The sequence below is a fragment of the Ammospiza caudacuta genome, chromosome 9, assembly GCF_027887145.1.
Source record: "Ammospiza caudacuta isolate bAmmCau1 chromosome 9, bAmmCau1.pri, whole genome shotgun sequence".
Taxonomy (NCBI): domain Eukaryota; kingdom Metazoa; phylum Chordata; class Aves; order Passeriformes; family Passerellidae; genus Ammospiza; species Ammospiza caudacuta.
Genome location: NC_080601.1, coordinates 18097375 through 18122578, shown reverse-complemented (window position 1 = coordinate 18122578; position 25204 = coordinate 18097375). Strand labels below are relative to the sequence as shown.

At 36.0% G+C, this 25204-nt stretch overlaps 1 protein-coding gene across 2 annotated transcripts in view; it reads left to right on the top strand.

The window, feature by feature from the left end:
- ADK (adenosine kinase) overlaps positions 1-25204 on the top strand; it is a 266599-nt gene that overhangs the window by 123140 nt on the left and 118255 nt on the right. For both annotated transcript variants that reach the window (XM_058810115.1, XM_058810117.1), the window contains exon 6: positions 1653-1761. In XM_058810115.1, coding sequence (XP_058666098.1) covers positions 1653-1761 — 109 coding nt within the window. The remainder of the gene's footprint in view (positions 1-1652; positions 1762-25204) is intronic.

Genomic DNA, 25204 nt, shown 5'->3' with positions numbered 1-25204 from the left:
AAAAATGAAACTTGTTGCCCTGTGACTTATAATGCTGCAGAGGCTTGGTGTAATTGTTCATAAATTTTTCTCTTTTTTTTTCCCTTTTTTCTCTATTCCAAATGTACATTAGTTTTCAATGCATTTAGATTTTAGAATTAAAGAGATAAGCCCCAAATCTGCTCATGGGATGAAATGACACAACAGTAATTTTGATATATTCAGATAAAGTTGGTCTAACTTTGTTGTCATTTTGTATATGTGATCTGTTTAACTGACAAGGATTGTCAGTGATGATTACTTCAGGAAGTTTACTAGGAGTTACTTGCACTGTTCATAAAAGTTTTATTTTGGTCTTTTGTTTGTTTTTCATTAAATAAAGAATGTCTCACTTATTTACCTCCTTACACCTGGAGGCAGAAGCATACCTTAGTGAGAGCAAATGAGCACTTTGCTCCCACCTGGAGCTATCTCTGGATTGTAGTAGCACTTGTACAGAAGAGGATGATGTATACAGCATCAGTTTCATGCACCTTGAGAAGGCCAAAGTTTTCAATAGCCAAATGTTGTATCTATAATTACAAATTATTTATCTGGCTAATGCACTTAAATATCACAAAATAGTGATATGTTAATGTTAAAAGGGCATATATTGACTATTAAATTTTGAAAATTATATTTAAAACTCTGTATGTTAGCATGGAAATAATCTGTTTACCAATGCCCTTTCTCTGAAATATTGCACGTTATTAAACATTCTCATAATACAACTGCATAGAAGAATTTGATCATGGTAGCCAGAGTGGACAGCAGAGGTCTTGTTATGGCCTCTTTTTAGGAGTACGTGTGTAAGATTTATGTGTTTCATAAGGCTGAATGAAGTGGGTGAAGAAGATGATTTAAAATAGAATGGATCTTGCATGTAACAGAGGCAATGTGATACAAGTATTTTTGTTCTTGGTAATGGAAGTTGTGTCCCACAGCTTGTGTTATATCTTGTTAGGAAAGAAGGAAGTACAAATGAGTTTTTGGTAGTCTTCCAGTAATCCACAGCTAAGCCAAAGTTTTTTTTAACAGTTCATCATCTAAAAGTAGGAACCTGACCCTTTTTTATTTGCTAAAGGAAAATGTGAACCTAACGGGGGGGAAAAACCCCAAAACAAGCCCTTTTTAAATAATATAACTGTTCATTGGAAAATTAAAATGGCAAGACTTACATAGACATCAACCTTTTGCTTCTAGTGAGGGAAACTAGTTTTCAGAAGATAAACTGGAGTGACTACTTTTCTTTAGGTGTTAGGTGCTAGAGGAGTTTTAATGAAAGTGTGCAGATGCTAAAGCATATGGAGGGAGTTGATCGCAGAATGAAACTAAGGTTGATTCAAATCCAACAAAGGTGCCTTCAGACGAATATAATAGTGATAGGTTACCTAAACTATGTAGTTGGATTCAAGATACATTATTTAATATAAATTTAAAGTATATTTAATCTATTATTTAAATATATTATTTATTTTTCATGAAATGGCCAAATAAAGTATATGTGGCTTTTGGTGCTCCTTGTTAATTGGTTTTATGTTCTGTAGGATCTTTGTGAAATTGTGTTCATTGTGCGAAATTGGCAGTACTGTTATTTACAGAGGGTCTAATTCCTGTTATTTAATCACTTTCAGGTCTCTTGTAGCTAACCTTGCTGCTGCTAATTGCTATAAGAAGGAAAAGCATCTGGATTTGGAGAAGAACTGGAAGTTGGTGGAAAAGGCCAAAGTTTATTATATAGCAGTAAGTTCAGCCCCTTTCAAAATGCTAAATTTTGTGTTAGAGTATCCTGAAGTTTGAGCAGTGGCTATGTCTGTTGTGTGTGGTTTTGAATGATTTTATAGAAAGACAAGGAAAGAAAATGACTGCTTCAAGTTCAGTATTTGATTTCTTCAAAATCAGTTGTATGAATGCAGAAGAATGTTTTAGCTGTATGTTCACTTAAATTGTTGGGAAAAATCATAAGAACTAAACATATTTTCAGGGCTTTTGTAGTAATGCATCAAATTTACATTTCACATTTTCCAGTAAATCGTTGTGAAGGATGCACAAATTATGTAGAAAAACACTATTAGCATAATTATTCACTGCAAACAGTTTGAGCTTATTTGTGTGAACAATCTTAATTGCTATTTATTCCATAGTAATTACTGTGGCACCTTATAACTCAATATTTCAGAAACAATGATTTTGACAAATCTCTTAAATGTGGGTGATGGGGCAAACTGATTTTAATGATTTAATCTTGCTTTTGGAATAAAGGGGGGTTTGAGGATGGGGCATTAGTAGATTCACAATTAGTATTCTTTTTTTTCCATCTAGAATGAATCAAGCTAGATAAATGTATTTGTGTAGATGATGTCTTGCCTATATAGAAGTGATGAATTTGTTTTCACCTTGCTCTCAAATGGATATGACTGGTCAAAATTAACAAACATAGAAGTCTAAAACAGATTAAAACCTCATAACATGCATGTAATATGTGGGTTCTGTATGACAACTCTTTCCATTCTGCTACCTGAGCTATATGGGAACAGCTGGCAAGAAGTGTAAAAAATTGATTGTCCAGGAGGAGCCAGTTCATTGAAAATACAGTTACTTCTTTTAGGTAGTGTTCATGTCTCTTACAGGCAGTTAGTGTGCACTGCTGTAGGCTTTACATGGTTGTTATTGATTCCTGTGTATGGCCAAGACTGCCCCTTTATAAGTGTCAAAAAATACTTACAACCTTCTCAGTGTACAAAGAAAATACGTCCTGCTGTTATGACCATGTGTTTGTGCTGTGGTTAAAATATTTGTAGGTGTATTGTCTACTTATTTTTTATTGCTGTTTTTTTCACATGTTCTGAGGTCTTTATTTTTCAAATGCCATGCTTGGGAATTACTGCTGTTGGCTGAAAAATTTTGGAAGACTAAGAGTACAGTTTAAATAAAGAGGAACGATAAATATTCCCAAAAGTTTTACTGCACTAAGTTTGGGAATGCCTTTTTTTTAAAATTTTCCCATGCCTGTATATCATTCCCAACGAAAATTCCAAAGTACAATTTGGAAACATTTAACTTAGTGGAGATGCTTCAGGAAAACTGTGAAGCATTACATGAGGTGCTAAACAGATTTGTACTTTTTAAGATAAAACTGTCCTCTTATTTCAGTTCTGAAGTCACTCTTGTGTGTTCAGTCAGATCACTTAAATTTTGACTAGGTGATTCACTACACTGATTCTTGTATATATTTAAAACTATTTTTCTCAGATGCGAGTTCTACAACATCCAGACTTTGTCTGGGAGTCAGAGAATCATTGTACTAAACTGAAAATAAATCTCAAGATGAGCATGTGATAATGGATAAAAAAATTAAATTGAACTGCTGATAAATGGTATATATTTACTATATGAAATTCAGATTAGGGAAGTATATGATTGCAGGAGATGTTTTGAGTGAAGAACCTTTTTCACATGTATAGCAAAAGCATTCAAGGACAGGGTCACTCAGATTTCTAGGACACTATTATCACTTCAGATTACAGATTGAATATGTAACTCCTTCATATGTAATATGAAGGAGAGGAGAAGTGTAGAACCATCCATGGTTCTTCATGTTATAGTGTGTGCATGCCCTTTTCTTTCATTTAGCTTCTTTTCTTGTGGGTTTGTAGTGATTACCAGATTAAACAAAGCCATGTAGTGAGCAATTACCACTCCTGAGGTAGAGGGTAGCTCTGAGTCATTAATTTGTCTGTTATTGTCTGTCTTCACTTTAGTTTTGTTACCTTCCTTGACTTTGCACTGTGCATATGTTGCTTTTCATTTCTTTCTTTCTATCCAACTGTCACCTATTTCTGGGATTGCATTAGAGTGTATGTCAGTGACAGATACTTATTCTGGAAATCCATGTCCTGAGATTATCAAGCAATCTATTTTCTTGGCAGAACTGGGCAGTTGTTGCTTTAGGACAGGTCTCTGATATCCTGTGGTCATCTGTATATGCTTCCTAGAACAGATAATAAGCTTTTCAATAAAGCATTCAGCAGAATGACCCTCATGTGAAACTTAGCTCTGAAATCTAATCAATTCACAGAGGGAGGAGTAGGTACAAAGGAAAAGATAGTGAAGCCCTGACAGAACCCTTAAAAACAACTTCTGTTACCATGAATGAACACAATACATTTATTTTAGCCATCTGGTAATCAGATCCAGCAGACAAATTATAGAAAGGCTAGCAGAGAATAGGACCTAGTAAATCACAGATAGAAGCAAAATACAGAGGCTGCCACAGCTTTCTCAAAGATAGTAAACTTTGAAGGTGTATTTTAATCCTTTAAAATTACTCTATTTTGAATCATTTAAGATAGGCTACATGTACTGTCAAACTCTATGCCATTTCTTTCCCTTCTCCAGACATAATGCCTATACTTGTGGTAATTTATGCCATTGACATAATATCTTCCAGTCTGTCATATTCATTTCACTGTGCATCAGCTAGCTGTGCTGCTGGTGTCTGATTAGAATTCACTGTGAGGAATTTTATTTGGTTCCTACTGAGGCTAGAAGATGTCTCTTCCTCAGACATTTCCCTTATTTCAGAATAAGTTCAGAGTCATGATAGCATGAAACACTGTCATTCAGTCTCTGGAGCTGTGAGTGGGATGCAACATGAAGCTAATTGTAAATTTGGGGGACGAACAGGCAAGTTTTTTTTTTTTTCTTTTTTTTCCTTTTGCTTTTTTTTGCTCTGTGAGTTTGTGCTTGCTGTCAGGACTTGCATTTTAGAAATCATAAGTGTCAGAGTTGCATCTTACAAACTAGGGTGATAAAACTCCGTATTTGTGCACCTTGTCTTATTTTAAGAGGCATCTGTGGGAGTTGCTGGTGTTCAGCTTCTTTAACATTGCACACAAACATTTTGACATTATTAATGCAACTTGCAATATACAGCTGGTAATTTTCATATTTTACAAAGGCCTGTAATGCAAAGATATTTTTATTGTCAGTGGTTTTGGTTAAAAAAATTCTGTTGATAAGAGTTACTTAGAAGAGCAGAAAAAATTGAGAAGAATTTTAGTCAATTGACTTCAATGGGTAAGTCTTTGTTACTGTATATAAGTAAGAAATCTTGAATTTGTTCTTCCATAATGGGAAGAAAATGGAAAAGGAGAAAATGCTTTCCTTCATTAAAAGCTGCACTTAACCTTGTGAAATCTTAACTGTATCAATTATGGCTTGCTCATACAGATAACTGAATTTTAACTTTCTCCCTGTACATGAACATGATGGTTTACAAGTGTGATGGTTTCCCAGATATGTGCTTTCTCCTGTTCCAGTTAGCCATCCTTATTTCAGCCAGTTATTTAGTTTTACTCAGTTTGTCCTCTGGTCCAACACCTGCATTTGTTCAATGTTTGCAGTTGTTGATTATGAGGTGGATGAAACACTGGCATTTGATGCTCATATTTTCTTGGTGCTGAAGTAATGTGTTTCTTCTTGTAAGTTCCTTCTGTGCTTCAGTTGGGTTATTTTTTTTTTTAGGTTTTTTTTGTTTCCCAAGAACTTTGCTTTACTGAGCATCTGAAATGGCAATATTGACTGCAGTTGTGTTCCCAATCTGTGGTAATGTGAGTCTTAGCCTAGAAAGGATCATTAAAGGAGCTTCCAAAACCCAAGAAGATCATCTTGGTTATTTTGCTGTTATTTCATGATCTGTAAAAGTTTCAACTGTTTTCTTCTCCTACTTCTGCATAGCAAATACTTGAAGTTTTTCAGTGATGATGCCCTTCAGTTGTACCACATTGATTATAAAATTTTCTAATGCTGCTTAGATTTGTTAGCCCACAGTTGAGCTACATTCAGCACCTTCAGTATCTTCAGTGCTTTCAAAGCTAATATCAAGTGTAGCTTATTTTGATGATAATGACAGTTCTGATAAATACCAGGAATTCTGAGCTTAGGCCAGGTTTCCAGGAGGGAATGTCATTTATTACAGCAAGTCATAATGAACCCAATGCACCACACCTATCTGCTGGAGAAATTTTTAAAACTCCAACCACCCTGGTCTGTTTCAACAAACACTGTGGTATTTTTATATTGATTTTCTTTTAATGCCCAAGTGCTTGTCTAAGCAGAGAGATACTGTGGTAGTGTAGTGGGCTTGATGGAGGAATTATCTGGTTTCAACATGAGTCTGTCAAAACATAAGCTTGGTGTCAGCAATGAGTAGCAAAGCTTAAATAACTTTCTACAGTATTTTACATGGAGTTTGGCTATTCTACTTGAGGAAAAATGCTGATTATTACAACAGTGTAAGTATAAATGAAATTTCTTTTGTGTTTTCTCTTCCTTTTAGAGGCATATTCAGTGAACACATTTTTATTGTAATTTACTGCTATGATGAGTATGATAACTTACAATGGATTTTGATAGGCTTTTTCCTTTGAGATGTGCTAGGTCTGTGTGTGCATCACAGGAAACAAGACACTGGCAGGAAGCAAAATATCCCTTAAAAAGGACATTTGTTTGAATAACTTCACCATAGTTTTTTCCCATTGATAACTTTGCCATAGTGCTCTGGCACCAGTGTGTTATGCCATTTGACATGCAAAACTGTTTCTCACAATGATGAATAGGTTTTATGGCCAGGAAAACACCATACTGAGTATCTTAGCCATAGAGAAGAAAGTGCAGCTAGCAACAGTTAGTTGTGGCCTGGGATAACATCCCCTTACTGAAACCCACCGTCTTGAGGCATTGTGTTTTCTGGAAATCATAGCTGAAGTGGGATGCATTTATTGTGGAGAGATGGTAGGCTCTGTATCTAACCAGGAAGTAAATCTGCCATTTACTGGCTTCCAAAGCAAATATGGGGGGAAAAGCCTTCCTCTCTCATAAATACAGAAACCCACAGCTTTATTTCTTTGATGAAAATACAAAAAAGCTGTGTCTAAACCAGCCACATAATGTGTCATCCTGTGATATATTTAGGGAGTGCATTATGCTACCATTTCAGGTATAACTTCTCATGCATAAACTATTTTCTTAGTGTTTTCTCAAGTAACTTATGTGAAAAATGAATGAGAAACTTCTTTCTTATTTTTTATTGTGAAATTTGCTTTTCAAGATGCCATTCTTCGAAGTGAATGCTTTGTACTTCATGGTGAAAAATATGTCATCAGCTTTTAAGGAAGGTTGTACCTCCTGTTTCTATGGAAAAAAATTAAGGACAATCTGTGTAACATTGTAAAAATATTAAGTTCTAAATGTTCACCTCTATGTTATTAATTGTATTTTTTAAGATGAAGAACATACATATTTTCTTTTCAGTCCTTCTCCTCCTACCCCAGTAGCCTTTAAATTGCAGATATGTTTCTTCAGCACAGTAATTAGTGAAGTTCAGTCATCGCTCCTTTTATCATGTGATTTTTGTGTGGTTTTTTCGAAGAATGCCTTATTAGAACACTTACACAGCCAGTCTAGCTGCAACAGCCAGGCGGCAATAGCAGTGCCATTTTTCACAAAGAAAATGTTGAAAAGGAGCCAAATGTTTGGTGGCAGAGTCTGTTGCTAGGAAATCAAGTTCCTGAGGCGATTAATGACAAAGCAAGCAATAAAAAGAAGGCAGAATTACAGATTTAAAAGAGAGGGAGAAAAAAAGTGGTTGGTGTTATAATTACCCAAAGAAATCCGTACTCATTAAATTGGCTGTTTTTATGATTGACTTTAATTGGAGGTTAGCTCAGATATTTAGCTCCTTTCCCACCCCTTTAAACACACACATGCACATAATCTGTAGAACTGCAGACTTGTTTTTCTAAGCGTTGAGAGGAGCTTGCCCTGTAATTTGATCCCCACTGACAGATGCATTTTCTATGCTGCCATTTTGAATTAACCTATTGTGCAACAATTTTCCTCAGCTCTGTTGAATAAAACATCAAGTCTTATTACCTCAGATGGATTTGATAGAGTAAAAGAATGTACTTCTAGCTGAAGTAGACTATTTGCAATGAGTTCAGTGATTTGAACTCTGCCAACAAGCCCCAATAATTTGTGATGTATACTTAAAGAATGAAAGAGAGAGGAGCCACGTGGGGGGTCTTTTTGGCTGTATGAAGTTCAAACACAAACCTCGGAGTAATATTGTTGTATGTGCTAAGGTTATGTCCTGAGATCAAACCTTTTTAGATAAAGCATGTTAACTGAGATTTTTTACTATTAAGCAGATTAGGTTTGAACCAGAGATTCTCTTACCCCAGTAGTTATCCATACTGTCAGGCTACTGTGAGATTAAAATAATAAAAATCAATCCCCTCTCCCAGAAGCCCCAATAGCTGGATTTTACCTCTGAGACTTCTTTTGTGAAGACAGATTTTCCCGTATAAAGTTGGGCTAGAATAAATGATGTTTCTCAATTATATTAAATTGCAAATAATTCTGTGATAAGGGGAGAAAAGGCTTTCACCTTATTCACTTTTCTGCCCAATTAGGAAAACTTACACAGTTGGTTCAACAAAATTTTGGCACAGAAATGGGAAAGCAACTGACCCTGACATTTAAATCCTGTCATGTTTCATTGCTCGTTTCAAGACAATATTCCCTACTTGGAGCAAGTGATAAGTGAGAAAATAACCTTCTACAATACCTGCAAGTGAATACACAGAAGCTAACTGTAAAAACTAAATGATTCCATAGCTCTCTGAATTCCGAACCAAGCAGTGAGACAATAGAACTGTGCATATTCTGTCCAACAAAACCCACATTACTAATCAGATGCCAATGCCAAGCTGTCTGCTTTGTTAAATACCCAGGTTCCCTGAGGCAAGAAGACAGCTGCTATAACTACTATGAAATTTGGTAGCTCAATCTATTTTTGCTACCCTTGGGCTATCAAGCTACTGTTAATTCAGACCACCCCAATTGGTACACTTTAGGGATTTTTTTTCAAAGTGTTTGTAATTAAAATGATAAAACATCATTATTACCCCAAAGATGTTGTGCACGCTTTGTATTTGACAGATACCTATGGAGATAAACCCAGCGTGTAATTTTCATTGACATAATGGTTGTGATTGCATTGCCCTTTTAAAAGTATATTGCTTTTTAAAGGGGGGGTGGGGAGAAGAAGGGAAAGGGCATGCTTTTATTTCATTAATAGAATATGTAAATCTACTGAAATACTAAATCAGTCTCTTGGTTGTAAGCTACTTCTCTGCAAAGACTGAGTCAGGCTTAGCAGCAGGCTGGGGAGTGCTGAGAATTGGCGTTCACAAGGGACAGGGACCTGCTGTGCCACCCACAGCTCACTGCAGAGACCTCTGCTCGCAGGTGCCTCTGCCTTTAGGGACACTGAGTCTCAAGTCATACATAAAGTCTGGGCAGACTCAACACACTTATTTAAATGTAAATTAAAAAGGGAAGACTTCATACTGTAAGTGGTAAGGTGACTCAGTTGGAAGGGAAATTTTTACTGTAGCTGCTCTTGCATGTCAGGCTTTCTTCGATGCTCTCCTTATGAGAGCATAAGAATTTTGTCTGTTACCATGTCAACTTTCTTAGAGCAAAATCTCAAAAATAAAGCACCATCAAATCAAGGCATTAAAAGCTCTGAAACAATATTGGTTCTATCTTGTGTTAATTTTTGTTTCAGTACTTCTCTGATAACATTTTAAAAGAATCAATTATTTAAGACTGTTCTAAGGACTAAAATTTGAAATTTGTGAGTTTTTCTAGATTGAGTTAAACTTGTTTGTTTTGTTTCCTACCTACCAAAATTTATCATAAATTCATAGTCACCAGTCTTGAGTACAGTTGGTTGAAATGTGAGGTTCCTTCTTTTTTATAAAGGACTTGATCTCATTAGCATGAGGGAATGTCATAGTCTACATAACCCTGAAATAGGTATTGTATCTATGTCATCGACTTTTACATTAAAAAACATACAAATTCTGCACCAACTGTGCTCCATTTTACATGAAGAAAGTTTATTTCTTTAACAGCAAAGACTGCATAAGCTTAGAGCTAAGCTATTTATGATAGCCCACTACTTGGTCTGAAGTGAAAATTATAGTTTCATTTGTTATTTCCCTCTATAATAAGGACAGTGCAGTTGTTTAAATACAAAACTTTTTTTTTTTGCAAATTATTATGCTGAATGATTTGCTTTGAAACAAGCATTGAAGTGATAACATTTGGACATGATATTTCAAAGCCAGTAACTTGCAGTAAAATTACGGAATGTTAAAATATGCATGCACATAATGCAAGGGGATTCAAATATGCTCTTTCTTATCCCAAAACTTAACCTGTGCTGAGGGGCATTGATCTTCACTGTAGGCTACAGGTGCTTTGAAATAACAGGATAGGAACCTGCAGGCTACTTTTTGATTCTGCAAGAAACAAATCATTTTAGAAAGAAAAAATACTTTTACAGCATCGCTAACCAATATCCTAAAAGTCTGTGTCAAGAAGATTTTTATGCTATATTGTGCTTAGTAATTGTGTACTTGGAGTCAAAAAACCAGTAAAAAAACTAATACTGCAAAAATGCTTCTGCATGGATTTTCAGTGACAATACATTAAACACATAAATAGTATGCCTTGCAGATTGGGCTTTTCACAACTTTGTGATAAATTCTTCGGCCCTTTAGGAGGCAAAGGGCTGAGTCCTGCCAGCTTTGTTTGTTATCAGGTTTATTTGAAACAGGAGTTGACTGATCCCAAAAGCAGGCTCTGGACGTTCATTTGAAAGGAGCTGCTGAGGAGTTTTTGTGGTGTGGCTTTAATCCTCCTGGTCGTCAGGCTGCTGTTCAATCAGCAGTGCACCAGGTCACCTTGGTAAATGTGCTTCAGACTGTCTGGTTTGGTCAAAAGAAAGAAGATCCTCTTTTCTTCTTTTCTTTTTCATTTAATTAAGGGTAGAATGCTCAAGGAAATACTACATTCTTTGAATAAGGAATAAGTGCTGGTTTTGAAGAATTTTTATAATTTGGAAGAGTAGATGTGAGACTCTTTCTAAGGAATATACAGATCATCATGGTAGCAGGTAGCGCTTGACAGATAAAACATCATTTTAGCAATATGAACAAGATAAAAACATCAGTACTAATCATCGCAAATGTTTGACTTAAAGAAAAGATAAAGGCCCTTAGAATTCTTCCGTAATAGAAGGATTTTGCTGATGCAGGTGCTGTGGAAAACTGTCCTGGGGATTTACAACTCTTTCTGGCATAAGCACCCTAATATGGAGGCGCTTTGTAACAGCTGCTGCCCCAGCAGAAGAGCTCTCACCTTCCCAATCATACTTGCACCATGTTTCTATTGGAACGACTGTGTTGGTTAAGGATAATGTGTTTTTTTCATGTTTCTAAATAATTTAGCTGCTTGAACAAAATAATTTAATAAACACTTGGTGAGTATTCATCATGAATACTCAGATCTCATGGTCCATAAATATTGCAAAACTCTTCCAAAGTCAGCAGATTTCCCATGGTTTGTAGATGGCTAACAATTCTCACCCTTGAAGTTGTGTAGATGAGAAGATGTGTCTTGTTACCACTTTTTATGCTGAAGTTACAGAAGTTGTTTTACAGAATGCCACTGCTCCTAATAGTTTTTCCAACTATGGTATTGCCAGATGTAATATAACAATGCTTTCCTGCATATTTGAAAATGGTGGGAAACAGCAGTTAACAGTATTTATCATGAAATATGCCTCAGCATATGCCTCTGAACATGTCTTTTTAAGACCATATGGAGTATAATTGGTGCTGAACAACATTGAGGTGTTTTGTGAAAAGTAAAGGCTAAGCATTATAAAGAGTCATAAAATGTGAAAGAATGAGGCAAATGTAAGAAATGGGAGAAAGAGGGTGATACTGACTACTCTGTCTTGTTCTCTGCATAACCTGATGTGAGAGACCACAGAATTTTTCATAGATTTCTCTTTGCAGTATTGGGGTTAAAAAAAAGAAATTTAGCAAAACAGTTGGCAGGTAGTGGATCTAGAAGATTGTGTGAGTAATAGGAATGAAGCAGAGACAACCTTGTCATCTACTGAGGGCACCCAGGACAATACTGGCATTTATAGCTGTGCATACTGTCATTGATCACAGCAGAGTAAGGTAAGAATGAACTTTGTTCCTTAAATATGAATTTCCCCTGTCCTTTGAAGACTGTAGTCAAAGTGAAATACCTTCTATTTGTTTAGCTATTAAGACAGCTTATTTCCAAGAGGAAAAATTCCAGCTTAGAATTAATAGACCAATGTACTAAAATGTAAATTCCTCATTATTTTATTTATTTTAATTGTGAATGACAACTGAATGTAGAAAAAAATTACAAACTAATAGTGATGGAAAATTTTCAACAATAAGAAGAAACCAATTTTTGCTGAAGAAAGAGAGAAATTTTCAATGAGTGTGTATATAAAGGATAGCAAGTATTCATTCCCCAGAACTAGTGTTGTCCCTAAGTGCTTCTTTATACTGCTGAGAATGGGCAGAAGAGAGTTTCTGCTGAGGACTGTAGATTCTTGTCTGCCTAATTGAGCCATCATTTGTTGACATGAGGGAAATCATGTGACCTGCCTTTAATGCATTTCACAGTAACAGCAGAAGTAGATAGTCCATGGAAGAGGAGGAGAAAGTGTTAAAATTTTTTTAGACAATGGAATCTTGTGAAATTTTTATTGCAGCAGAGTCAAATGTTTGAACATTAGCATGGTAAATATATAAAATAAGATAATCAGATTCTAATTATCTTGAAAACATTGAATTTCTTTCTATTACAAAGCCTACAGACCTTCAAAATAAGAATATAATAAGTACTTAGTTTTATCAGTATGATGATAAAATTAGGTCAGTAAAATTGAAAGCATGTGTCATCTTTCTTTTCTTTTGAGTAAAAATGTCATTATGGTAATCTGCCCAATTGCAGAGTTGGCACCAAGTGTTGTACAGTGGTAAAAGTAACAACAGAAAAACATCCAATATTGTGATTTAGTAGATAGATAACAAAAAAGGGTATTAAACCCCCCTGTAATTGGAGGCATATTCTCTGCTTAATTCAGTCACTCTACCATTTCAATTTTATATTAAACTTCAGTCATGCTCCATAACCAAATATCCTGTTTTATAGAATGTAGAATTACAGGCTTAACAGTTGTCTTGTAGGGGTTTTTTACAGCACTAGGTTGAATTGATCTCATCTGTAAGAAAGTTAATTTCAATTTTGTTTTAAAAACATGGGATTATTGTCTGCTCTGTTAAGTGGCATGACAGGTTGGAGGAGATGGGTACAGCAGCAAAACCACTTTAGACTTATATCTAGATTTTAACAGAGTAACCTGAGATTGATAGCATTGTGGAGACTTATTTACTAATTAATAAATAATCTGATTGTGTCTGCTGATTTTCATATCGCTAGCAGTCGTGTCACCGCTGACCTGACAGGAAGGAGTATCAGAAGAATACTCCAGTCCTTCTGCAACTGCAGATCTGTGTAGGACATCATCTCTGCTGAAAATAGTTGGCAGCTGCAAGAATATTGTATGTGCTTGTTTTAGTCTTGTCTAGACATCCATGTGTGGCTGCTGTTGGGATGCCATACTGGACTAGGAAGGACTTTGAACTGATAATTTACTATTGCAGCTTTTCAGTTCAAAAGATTCATGGCTTGCACCTCTCATTCTTGCTTTTTGACCTAGTGCGAGAACTGAAATGGAAACAATAATGAAAAGTAAGACAAAAAGCATCAGATATTAAAAAGAAAAATATGAATCCTTAGATGTTGGGGAAGAAATTCTCCTGGGCATGTTATAATGCAGTATCTTTCTCTTTTGCATAAAAAGAATATATGTGCTTTAATATTTCATTTTCAGAAATATTGAGATAATGTTAATACAGTAGAATACAGCTTACATGTTGGTGAACCATGGTAGAGCATTTAATGTATTTTCCACACTGTTCAAGCTATTGGTTTTAGATTTGAAAATAGATTTTGGGAGGCTATAATTGTTTTAAAGTTGTGTTACCAATTAGAAAGCAACTCAACAATTAACATCTGCCCTAAAGGCAAATGTTTTAATTCTGATAGTACAATGCAATAACATCTAAGTAAGTAGAAAATTCCAGGATGAATTTAGACTTTTACATGTAGAAGACAATATCCAGCATGTTACCCAGGATGTGAGTTCCATTTTCTTAGCTGTACTCTATAAATGGTCATAATACCTAAAAAGCTATAACTGAATCACAGTTGATGTGTATTTGAGCTGCTTTCAGAGTCATCCTTAGCTCCTTGTTTACTCATATAGAGGAATTGTTCAGGCCTTTGGACAGAATGCAGGATATTTTGGTGCTGGGTGATATTTGCTGGGAAGGAAGAGTATTTCTACATTTCTTCCCATTCTCCTCACATCCCAGCTAGGCAAACCTTAGATATTGCTCTTGCTTGCTCTTTTTATACTCATAAATATATCTATGCATATGCAACTGATCAATCAGTTGCAATTTGGAAAGTAATTTTTTTTTCCTCCTCCTAACAATAATTAGGCAGTATTGCTATAGGAAGAGGAGTTTTTTCCAAAAATCTAAGCTCAGTCATCATTTTATCTTTTCAATCCTATTAGTACCATATATATTATAATGGTAAAAGTAGTCACTGACATTTTATTGTAAATAGACACTATTTAGTATTGCATCAGTTTTACAACACTGTCTTGTCCTCTTGTTACAATTCAGGTAAGTTTTCAATTCAACAATAGACTAGGTTTAAAAATAATAGAAAATACATATCTTCCCATGGAGTTCCTGGAAGCTGCTTCCACTGGTAGCTGGGAGACTTAAAACAAGAAAAATGAACCCTAAAAAACGTAATATTATTGTGTGGTTGTGGTTTTGGTTTTGCCAATTCAAAATGTCTAGTGGAAATAAATTTCTGGTTTTGTACAGCAAGAAAATGAGGATCAAGATAATAAGAACTTTGGTTTGTTGATGTGGCCGATGGCAAAAAATTAGTGTTCCAGAGTGACTCATCTGTACCAGAAGGGCAGCAGTAGCCTACAGCTAAATAAAATGAAATATCAGTTACTTTGTGTGTACTCTTATGTTTTGCTTATGTGCATTAATTATTTTAGATGAAATAAGATTAAATACTTACTATGACCTCAATAAACTGGAAAATTGCATTATGAATTAGGCAAAATCTTACACAAAAATCCTGTACAGGTTTTGAGCCAAATCTAGGACTGTGTTTACAGTTCTTTCAAGCTGAAAAGCTGTAGCTAAATAGGGAATTTTGATGAAATGCGTAAAATATGTTAGCTGTAAATTCTACAAGAGTATTATTTGCTTGGAGTTCTCTTTGCCTTCGCTGATAAGTTTGCCTAGCACTACTCAGAAATGATGACTGCCCTGGAATGGGTGATGGTTCAAAAATAAGCCTTGTGCAAATCAGTGGGAGTTAATATTTGCCTGATATGACAATGCGTAAGAAGTTTTAGAGCAGGCATAAAAGAGGTTCCCAAATTAAAATCTCTTGTTTAAAAACAATGAAAAGCTTTTAGAAATCCTGTGAAACATTGTGAATTCATCTTCTGTGTAATGTTTATTGCCACAAATGTTTGAGAATATATTGCAATAAACTACCCAGTTCTTCCCAGATGTTAAGGATTATTATTAATGACTCATTTGGCTTTGTAATTGCCATAAAAATTTTTCATTACCAAAACCTCTGATGAGAAAACAGCTTTCCCAAAATTTCTCAGTACACTGGTTTTTAGATTGAACTTTATAGTTTGTTTGTTTTTCAAAAGCTCTTAGCTTGTAATGTCTGATAAAAAGCAGTTTTTTGTCTAAAATTCATTGTAAAAGGGTGCACATATGGTTGATCTGCCTTTGTCTTATTTTCTATAGCCTTGTTTGGCATAATGTTTCAAATAATGGAATACCACAGATCCTTCAACCCCCTAATACACTCTGCTGTTTTGATAATAATGGGCCAGAAAAATTGGATTTCATTCTTTTGTCATCTTTATTCCCTCTAACTTGCCACATTAAAAAGATTGCTGCCATTTTGCAACAGAATCCTAGGTTTTAAGTGTGTGGAAGCAGAGGGCTTACACTGAAAGAATGGTTGGTTTAGTCTCCAGAGATTCTTTTTTTAAATGCCCTTCAAGATAATATTCTCTATACTTTGCCATTTATTTTATAGTTTCATTTGCTTGTGTCACATGGAAGATTTCTGTTGCTTGCTGTAGTTTGATTTAAAATATAAAAATTCATCTTGTCATTCTTGGAATCCCTCCTGCTGATGAGCTGCAGGATTCAGTAGCCCGCAGTCATGTGGGCCTTTAAACTGAGTCATGGACCTCATAAATCATCTGAAGAGCTGTAATGGTACAGTCTGCAGCAGTTGTCATACATAGGAGGTGTGACTTTTTCCACAGTATAGAAGGAAATCAAGTGAGAGGGGGCAAAGAGCATGTTATAAGAGAGTTGAGAGTCCTATAGGTAATGCTGCTCATGTTTTTATTCAACATGTTGAAGATACTTTGTTAGGATGTGGGATACCTCATTCAGTTTACAGTGTGGTTTTCCTGAGAGGGTAACATTGGTTAAGCACAATAAAGCAAACAAATCATTTTCTCCAGACATATGTGGTTAAAGTTCAGTGATTGTTGGCGTTAGGAGCCCCAGACCAGCAGTGGTTGATGTGCCTTTGCTAATGTGAGTGCATGTGGTTGGTGGTTCAAATGTAGCCATAAATCTAGGTGGAGTTTTTCCCCAGGTTTGCTCATACTTTTGTTATATACCTCTCATATCTCTTTTATAAGAGCTTGTGTGCTGGTAAGATCACCCAAATATTTGATACATTATGTTGACTATGCTGCATAATTGCTAATTAAAGTTTTATTAAATTTTTATTCAACACTGTCATATGTTCATAATGGATATTTGAATTTTTAATATAAATGTTGGTGAGTTTAATAAAAGTATAACTTGTCATCTAACTCTGGCAAGCTAATCCTAAAAAAGAAAGGGAAAACAATTTCATTTCAGAAAATAAATTTTCAGATACTAACAAGTCAGATGCAAAATTAAGCACACTTTCAAGTTGCTGCTTTGTCAAAATGGATTTAGTTAGGGAAATTCCTGTGGATTTAAGTGAATTCTCCCAAGAAGTGGTGTACGTGACAGAAATAATGAAAACTACTTAACTTGCTATGAAATGCACAACATTTATTATCACTTTCAAAGCTGATATTTCATGCAGTTGTAGCTGTTTATGACTGGCTTGAAAGCAGTTGGATAAGGCTGCTTTCAGAGGTGGCCATGCTGCTCCAGCTGGGATGTAGCAGGACTGTTGACAGTTGGATTTAGCTAAATGGGAATTATGCTACTTTGAGCAATGCTTTGTTCAGGGCTACTTTGTGCTCTGATCTTGATAGTTTAAGGTGCTCTCTAAACTTACAGGGACGTAGTTTAATACAAATGTTCAGGCGTGGTTTGGACAAAGTTACTGTCATTGATTTTCCTTTAAGTTCAAAAAACAAGAAGTAGCCTCAGCCCCTCTAGTTGCTTTAAATCAATGCTGTTTATTACATAAACTCTTCCTTTTATATCACTCTTATTAGATCATCAAACATATAAAACTGGGGTTTAGATACTGTTAATTCTCTTTAAAATATTATTCAACAGAATAAAATAGAAATATGAATGAGCAATAAAACTGTAACAAAGCAAGAGCAGCATTTACAACTCAAGTAAGCTGATGGAGTACAGGAAGTGCTAAGGGAAGAGTAGGAGATCATAGCCATGCTGTAGGGAAATGTGCACAAAACACCCTCTCAGCTTTCAGTAATCTGCAGCTCAGGGTATTCCTCAGCTAAGGCAGTGGCATGTTGCTCAAGGGTTCTTGAGGTTTATCAGCTTTCTACAAGTAAATGTAAATAATAATTTTTTTTAACTTCTCCCTTTGTGGTCTCCTAGTGTAGCAAGTCGTACACTACAGTAATGTATGGTTGAAGTAGAATTTTTTAATTTTAAACTTGCCACATGGTAGTTTTATTGGATGTCCTTTGCTCCCCACAGCATCAGAGACACTGAGCAATTTTTCTCTGTGTCCTGAAGCTCAGAGCCAGCTGTGGCTTTTAGAAGGAATGATTTTATATCAGGTGGTTGACATGGAGTTAGCAGTTAGGTGAGAGTGACCCCATATGGATCTGGTTAGTGTGGGCAGGTTGTGAGGAAACACTTCTGACTTGTGAGGTGGAATAGGCTGCAGTGTGCAAAGGCTGGGCAGTGCTAAGGCAGCCTGGCAGTCACTCTGCTGAGCTATCCCATTCAGTGGTGTTGGATGTACACCACATCCAGGGAGCAGCAAGATGTACTTTCATTCCAAAAACAGGGGTAAGCTCCAAGTAAAGTCTTGCTATGAGTTACCACAGAGTACAAACTGTATTGGAGATTAGGCTTAATTATCTTGGAGGTCTTTTTCAACCTTAATGACTATCGATTCTATTACAGTCTAGGTTACTCTATATATATTTTATAATGTGGACAAGCACTAATACAGCAAGTGTATGTAGATTTGTATTTCTTTTTTTATATTAATTATCCTTCCACTTTTTTCAATCTCATATAAAACAAAGTATCTCTTAATTATATGATGCCACATGATTGTGGCATCCTGGCTCTAAATTTCTTAGTTGTGGTTATCTTACTCTGTTTTCATACACCAGATTTCCCTGCAATCACAGAGTCCTGCTTCTGGCTCCCAAGAGCTGAACACTGTATTTCAGCTGAGGATGTATGACTGTAATTTATTCAGAATTATTTCCTGAATTTTGCTTTTTTTGCAGTTGCTGAGTAATGAGTTTTTCTCTAAAAGGTAAACTTTGAGGGTGTATCTGGCTATGAGCATGTGAGAATAGTCCTTGCCCTAAGGCCCGAGTCATTATGTCTGGTTTGGTGCTGCTGGTGAAGAAGAGGGCAAATTGAAAGACTGTCTGATCAGAAATCAGTTTCCTTCTTGGTAAGTGGTTTCTGATAATTTAGCTTTCAGGAAGTTGAAAATCCCATATGTAGAAAAAGAATATCAATCTTGCTTACATTGTTTTGAATTGGTATGCGAAGGGGTTTTTTGAAGTTATTGTGTGGTTTTGTTTTTAGTTGTTTAGACAACTCACAAAATGTTGCGTATGTGGGTATCTCCCAAGAGTGTAGACTTCTGCTGCTTTGAAAGCCTAAGACTATTGTATATCCAGTAGCAGAAAGGTAAAACAAACAACAACAACAACAAGGGAAACACCAAACAATTGCCCCAAAATAACAAAACAAACTTGGTAATTATAGAATGTGGGCTGCTACACATGGCTTAATGCCAGAACAGTCAGTCATTTGCAAAGAATCAGTTGTAGTCTGAAAAGCATTTTGTCACACTGCCACCCTCCTACACCTAACCCTAGCAATTGCCTGTAGCTTTGCTCAAAATAAGGCTAAAAAATCATTTCATGTTTTCATAGCACCAAATATTCTTACTCATGCAGGCTGTTTGTACAGGCCACTTATGATTTGTAAGGTTAGATTCAATAGATAAACCTAACAAAGTAATCAACAAACACTTTCAGAAGGAAATAGTGGGCAGACAAGGAGGATGTGGTAGCCATTCAGTGATGCTTTGTGGCATGCTTTTTTTGCAGGGTTGCTCTTTTCTTATATAGTCTGAGCATGGCTTCTGTGAAGTGTGAATGGGCTGTATTTCTGCCCATTTAATTTAATTTCTTTTTGTTTGGATATGGTCTTCGTGGTCTCACTAAAACCATGCCTGTGTTTTGTCCTGTCTGCCGTGAGAGCCTGTTCTAATTTTTTTTTTCCTGTAAAGATCTTCTAATCTGTTTTGCCCTCAAAAACTCTTTCACATCCTCTTATGTCTGTTCTTGAATTACAAATATGCATTTGTCAGCATAACCTTTGCACACACAGCCTGGTGTGAAATAAATGTTTGTGTCCAATGTTTGCACCCAGCCTGAGTGCTCCCTGGAAGGGCCTTGTGCTACTGTACAAGGACATTGTGCGCATTTACAGTGCCAGGTCAGGTTTTCTCAGCTCAAGTTGTCTCACTGTAGGTTACTTACCTTGAGTGAGGGTGGACACAGAGTGTGCTCAATGGCCTTGAGCTGCTGTGCCCTGGCATTGTGGTACCTGGTGTGGGACAGAGCTGCCTGGGGCTCATCACAGGGTTAGCTGGAACACTATCCCATATGTCTCCTAAGCAGTTGTGGGAAAGCTACTCAGTCCTTTTGGGGCACATAATTCTATGGGGCAAAGAATTGGAAGTCTTGTTATGGGGCTTGTCATCATCCACATTCAGAGTAGTTACGTTAGCAGGAGCTGAGTTGTTCTAGATTGAATATTATTGTTTATTGTATTACAGATGTTTCTGCTGTGGCCAAATGCATCCAGGGGACAGTCTTCTTCCCTTGCCACCCTTAGCACAACACTCCAAAAGATAATGTTCTTTTACTTAGAATTGAACTTTGAAATATAAAAAAAAAAAATCCATGCATAAGAACAGCTAATGGTTAGCAGTAACATTGTTACCACCTCAAGAATTATTTTTTTCCTGTGAATCACTGTTTGTAGTACAAGCCTGCTCATAAATACCAAGTATATGTTCTCAGGGGAAAATATGGAGAGTATTTTCTTAAATATACCAAACAAATTGAGTATTCCAGTTCTTTTCTTTTAAAACAAATATTTTCTGGAAGACTAGTCTTTTACAAAAGTGGATATAGATGTGGTATCTGTGTGGGACAGAAAAGGATTGTTTGAGCTCACTCAAATGAAGTCTTCCACCCCTTTTGTAACAAATACAGACACCAGTAGATGAATGAGTGTTACAGCTGGTGCCTGTCATGATCACATGTTCTGCTTATGGATCTTGTCTTACTCTAGACTTGATGTATTACAATAATTGAAGTAATAAACTTCATAGTGAAAGATTCAAGGAGTAAAAGATACAGCTTCTACTCAGGCTTGAAAGCCTCCCTTTTATTAAATTGAGGGTTTGAGGTTTAGGACAGCAGTATTTCTGTGGCTTTTTTTGATGAAAAGACTGAAACGTTTGCTCTATTTCTAGTGAGTGTAGGTGTAAGGAGGCAGCATTTTGTTAAACACATGTGAATATAACAACATTCTGACAGGAGTAATGTTAATTTATAAAATTTTCCTTCACATGTGAATAATAGATAAGGCTAAAGTCTTACACTGAAGTTTCCACATGACATATCCATTTTGCAGAGGAGCTTAATCCTTTCATAATGATGCTTTTAACTGCAGAAAAACAAATGAATAGGTTACTGAAATGGATGTCCTTAATTCATATTTTTCCATATAGTAGATCCAAATGGTTCTTCTTTCAAGTGACCTGTGCCCTGTATAGCCTCTGTGTTTTCATGTGTGGTCTGCAGCCACAGTAAGAGGAATGTCAGTGCTGTGGAAGGAAAGAGAAAAGTAACAGATGTCCGCGAATGCAAGGAAGTGTTGTGGAAGCAGAGATGGGGTGCAGTATTATCTCTAGCTTTTTAGGGATTTCTGTGGAAACTTGACACTTCTGGAGTGCAGGTGTCCCATGCCAGCATCACAGAGCAGGATACCTGCCTGTTGTGGAAACCCTGCTTATCAGCAATCCTGACATCAAACTCACTGAGTTATTTGTAGAAAATGCAAGGTCTCAGATTCAGCAAATCTTCCATAAAACAAAACAAATCCATCTCTAAAAGAGGGCAAACCCCCTACCCATGAAGGAAAAAAAAACAAAACGAAAGAAAATTAGTTTACCAATTAGTTTATATTCCTTATTATTGCTTTTTGTGTGTGTTTCTGTTGTCACTCTAATATCCTACCTTTTCTTTTAATAGTGACTTTTTCATACATTTGCCACTCCACAGATGAAAACCACTGTTAATTTAACTTTCTTGTGAAGTCGATGCTCTTATTATTCTTTAATAATGCATCAGCATAAAATATTTCTATGGAAATTAGTGGAAAATATCGCATTCTGCTCCATAAGGCTACCAAAGGTAAATATGCAGGTGTGATATTACATTTTCCCTTTGTGTTCTGTGATTCCCATATGTCTTAGGAGTAAAACATTGATAGGAAAAACACATACAAGACTAGTTTAAAACACATACAGGACATCTAGTTCTGTCTCCCTAACAATCTTCATCAATCTGTACGGCTTTCAGAGGAGTTAAATGCCAGTGATGTGTTGTTTAAAAAGTTTGCTTTATCCTAGAAGCAGCTGGACCTATTGCTGCATTAACTGGTGCAATGTACCTGCAGTTTTTTATAATTTCAGTACTATTTAGATGTGGTATATAAAAGTACTATTTTACTTGTAAGGCTAGTCTGAAATCCTGCATTTCCCTGGCGCTAAGCCTGTTTGTCCTTGAATGTGTCTGCCATAGCATGGGGTATTCAGGAGGAAGTACTTCATCTTGGGGACTTACAAACAAAAAGAACACTCATAGCAGTATTGACATCCTTCACCCCCCAAAATCTCTAAAGATTGGATATTACAAATGGATTTTGTATATGGGGGTAATAATGGGTATTTACGGCTCAATTCATAGTGGGGGAATCTCAAAATAGATTTTTGAGGGTTTTTTTTCTTTCTGCTTCTTGGACTTTTGAGCATACTGTAAGGTCAAAGATAGAATCGTTGTCTAGATCTTAGGTCCTGCTGCAGTGCTGGTTTTTTTCCCAACATCTACTCTTGTATTACAGAAAATACTAGCAGAATAATGTATCCAATTCTAATTTGTGAAAGGTTCAGTTATAATCTACAAAGAAAAACATCTGGTTTGCTACAGTCTTTCTGAAAATTTGAACAGCTGTGTGTGTGTTTCAGCTTCAAGCTGATCTCTCAAAAATGTGTAAATGGATGCTTTACACAATTCTGTCGTAAGATTCAGTTGGTTGCATTACTTATGTGCCCTTTTCACAGCATTCTCCCACCTCCCACTCATCTTTAGCAAACCTCTGTAGTTTTTCCTACTGATTAAATTGACGCTTAGAGATGAGTAGAGAGCAGTGAGCAGCAGGCTATGCATCTTGTGGCTCTGATGTGACCTTTGAAGGCTGGTGGTGATTTGTGGGTGGGCTCCTTATTTACCTGTTTGAACCTGGAGGTAAAGTTGGCATTCAGGAATAGCATGCAGTTCTCCACATGTGGCATGGAAGCCTGAACATGAATCATTACAAAAAGGTAGCTGGCTTTCCCTTTTGTGCTGGTTTTAGATTTGAGCTGGTCAATAAACTTCCTTTCCTGTTTACTTTTTAAAACTAATAATTTTGCTTCATGATCAAGTGAAGTGTGCCTTAGCAGAGCAATAAACATTTAAACCCATGCATCTTTGGACCAGTCATGTTAGAGAGGTGAAGTGTGGGAGCAGGGAGCCAAGACAGTAAGTGGAGTTTTCTTCCAGCTGCTGGAAAAAATGTACTGAGTGCAACAAACATAAAAGGCAAAAGGGATTATATAATCAATAAAAATATTGGTTCAATTAGGCACAACTGTAGATCTATAATGGATGGAAATTGTATATATTATCTTCCTCTGAGTATGTAAATGTTGTTGTTATTCAGTACTTAACTGTGAAATTTGCTAAGATATTTGATCCGTAGTTTTTAATGATATATTACATACATTTAAATACATACGATGTCAAATTTATACCACACTCCTTAATATATACTGTTCAATGGGAAAGGGAACAAAAGAAGCCCTTCCCTGTCCTGACAAAGTTAGCAAAGAATTCCATGAAGTCTGCCTTTATAGTAATATTTTGTATCAGACTTTGGGTTCTGTTCCTATAAATGTTAAATTCCTCTTAAGAGTGCCTTACCTCTTTCATTGTTAGGCTATTTATGTATAAAGATGTTACTGAATGTGCTGCTTGTTGTCCATTTTCACCATTGAAATCAGATTTTAAGGCTTGGGGTCAGCATTTTTCAGTTTGCAAGACTGTTACCCTTGAAAAATATTGTACATAAAATAGCAAGCTGTTTTGTATTTGTGAGAAGCTGAGAAAGTTATTACCCCAGCTTTTGCCAAGTAAGATGACTAAAAAAGAAAAGTTTATCGTAGAGGATTAGGGAAGGAACAGATTTATGGCAAGTGTCTGATATATACCCAGTATCCTCATGTTCAACTAAACCAGACTTGCCCTGGCCCTGCTGGGGCACAATGCCCTGAGCAAGTAGCTTTGGACAGCTTTTTCAGGAAGCAATATTTTTCTTCAGAAAGAGGGTCACTTCACTTCGCTGTTTTTCTTTTTCCTTCTCTCCTGTCTTATCTTCTGAGTTCAGGAAGTATTTTAAATTTACAGCCAGCTTTGAAGGCATGAAGCAAGTTCAGCCCCAGAAGTATTTCCTGTTATGGCATTAATCTAATTCCATGAAAGTAGAACTGATTTTTCATCTCTAAAGTAAAGTGCCTGGAGCAGCAGACCATTACTCTAGGTTATCATGATAAAGAGGCTTAGTTTTGACACCAAAGTGTTTATCAGCATAACCAGGGGAAGATTTCATCCTTTTTGTTGAAAGAGATATTAATGGATTATAATATTTCTTTGCTTCATGGAGACAATGAGTTCATATTGAAAATGTTGACCCGAAATAACAATGTTCCCATAACATATTATAAGTTAATTTGTCTGGAAAGCTACCAGTACCTGGGGGAACTAGTTCTAAAATAATAATGTAGTGAGCAGTGTGTCCTAAGTACGTGATAATTTCAGAATTATAAAATAGTTTCGGAGCTCTGGCTGGAGCTGCTGCTTGCTTTATGGTTTCAGTGATGCCTGTGAGTGCAATTAATCTGATCTGCCTCATTTTAAGGATGTTGCAAAATATACTGCATAATAGCACTCATATACTGTAGATGAGAACAACTTCCTCACCTCTTTTAGTGGCTAAAATGATGTTACCTTTATGTTTCTAACAGTGCTTAAAGCATTCAGCATTTAACTAGAAATGTGCAGCAACTGCTACTATATTCCTTATTTATAGTAGGAACTATACTTACACTACCTTTTCCAGTGTTTAAGATTTTTTTTTTTTGGTATTTATGTTTTAAACAAATAGTTTGAAGTTATTACTTAAACTCGTCCAGGAACACTGACTGCCAACCT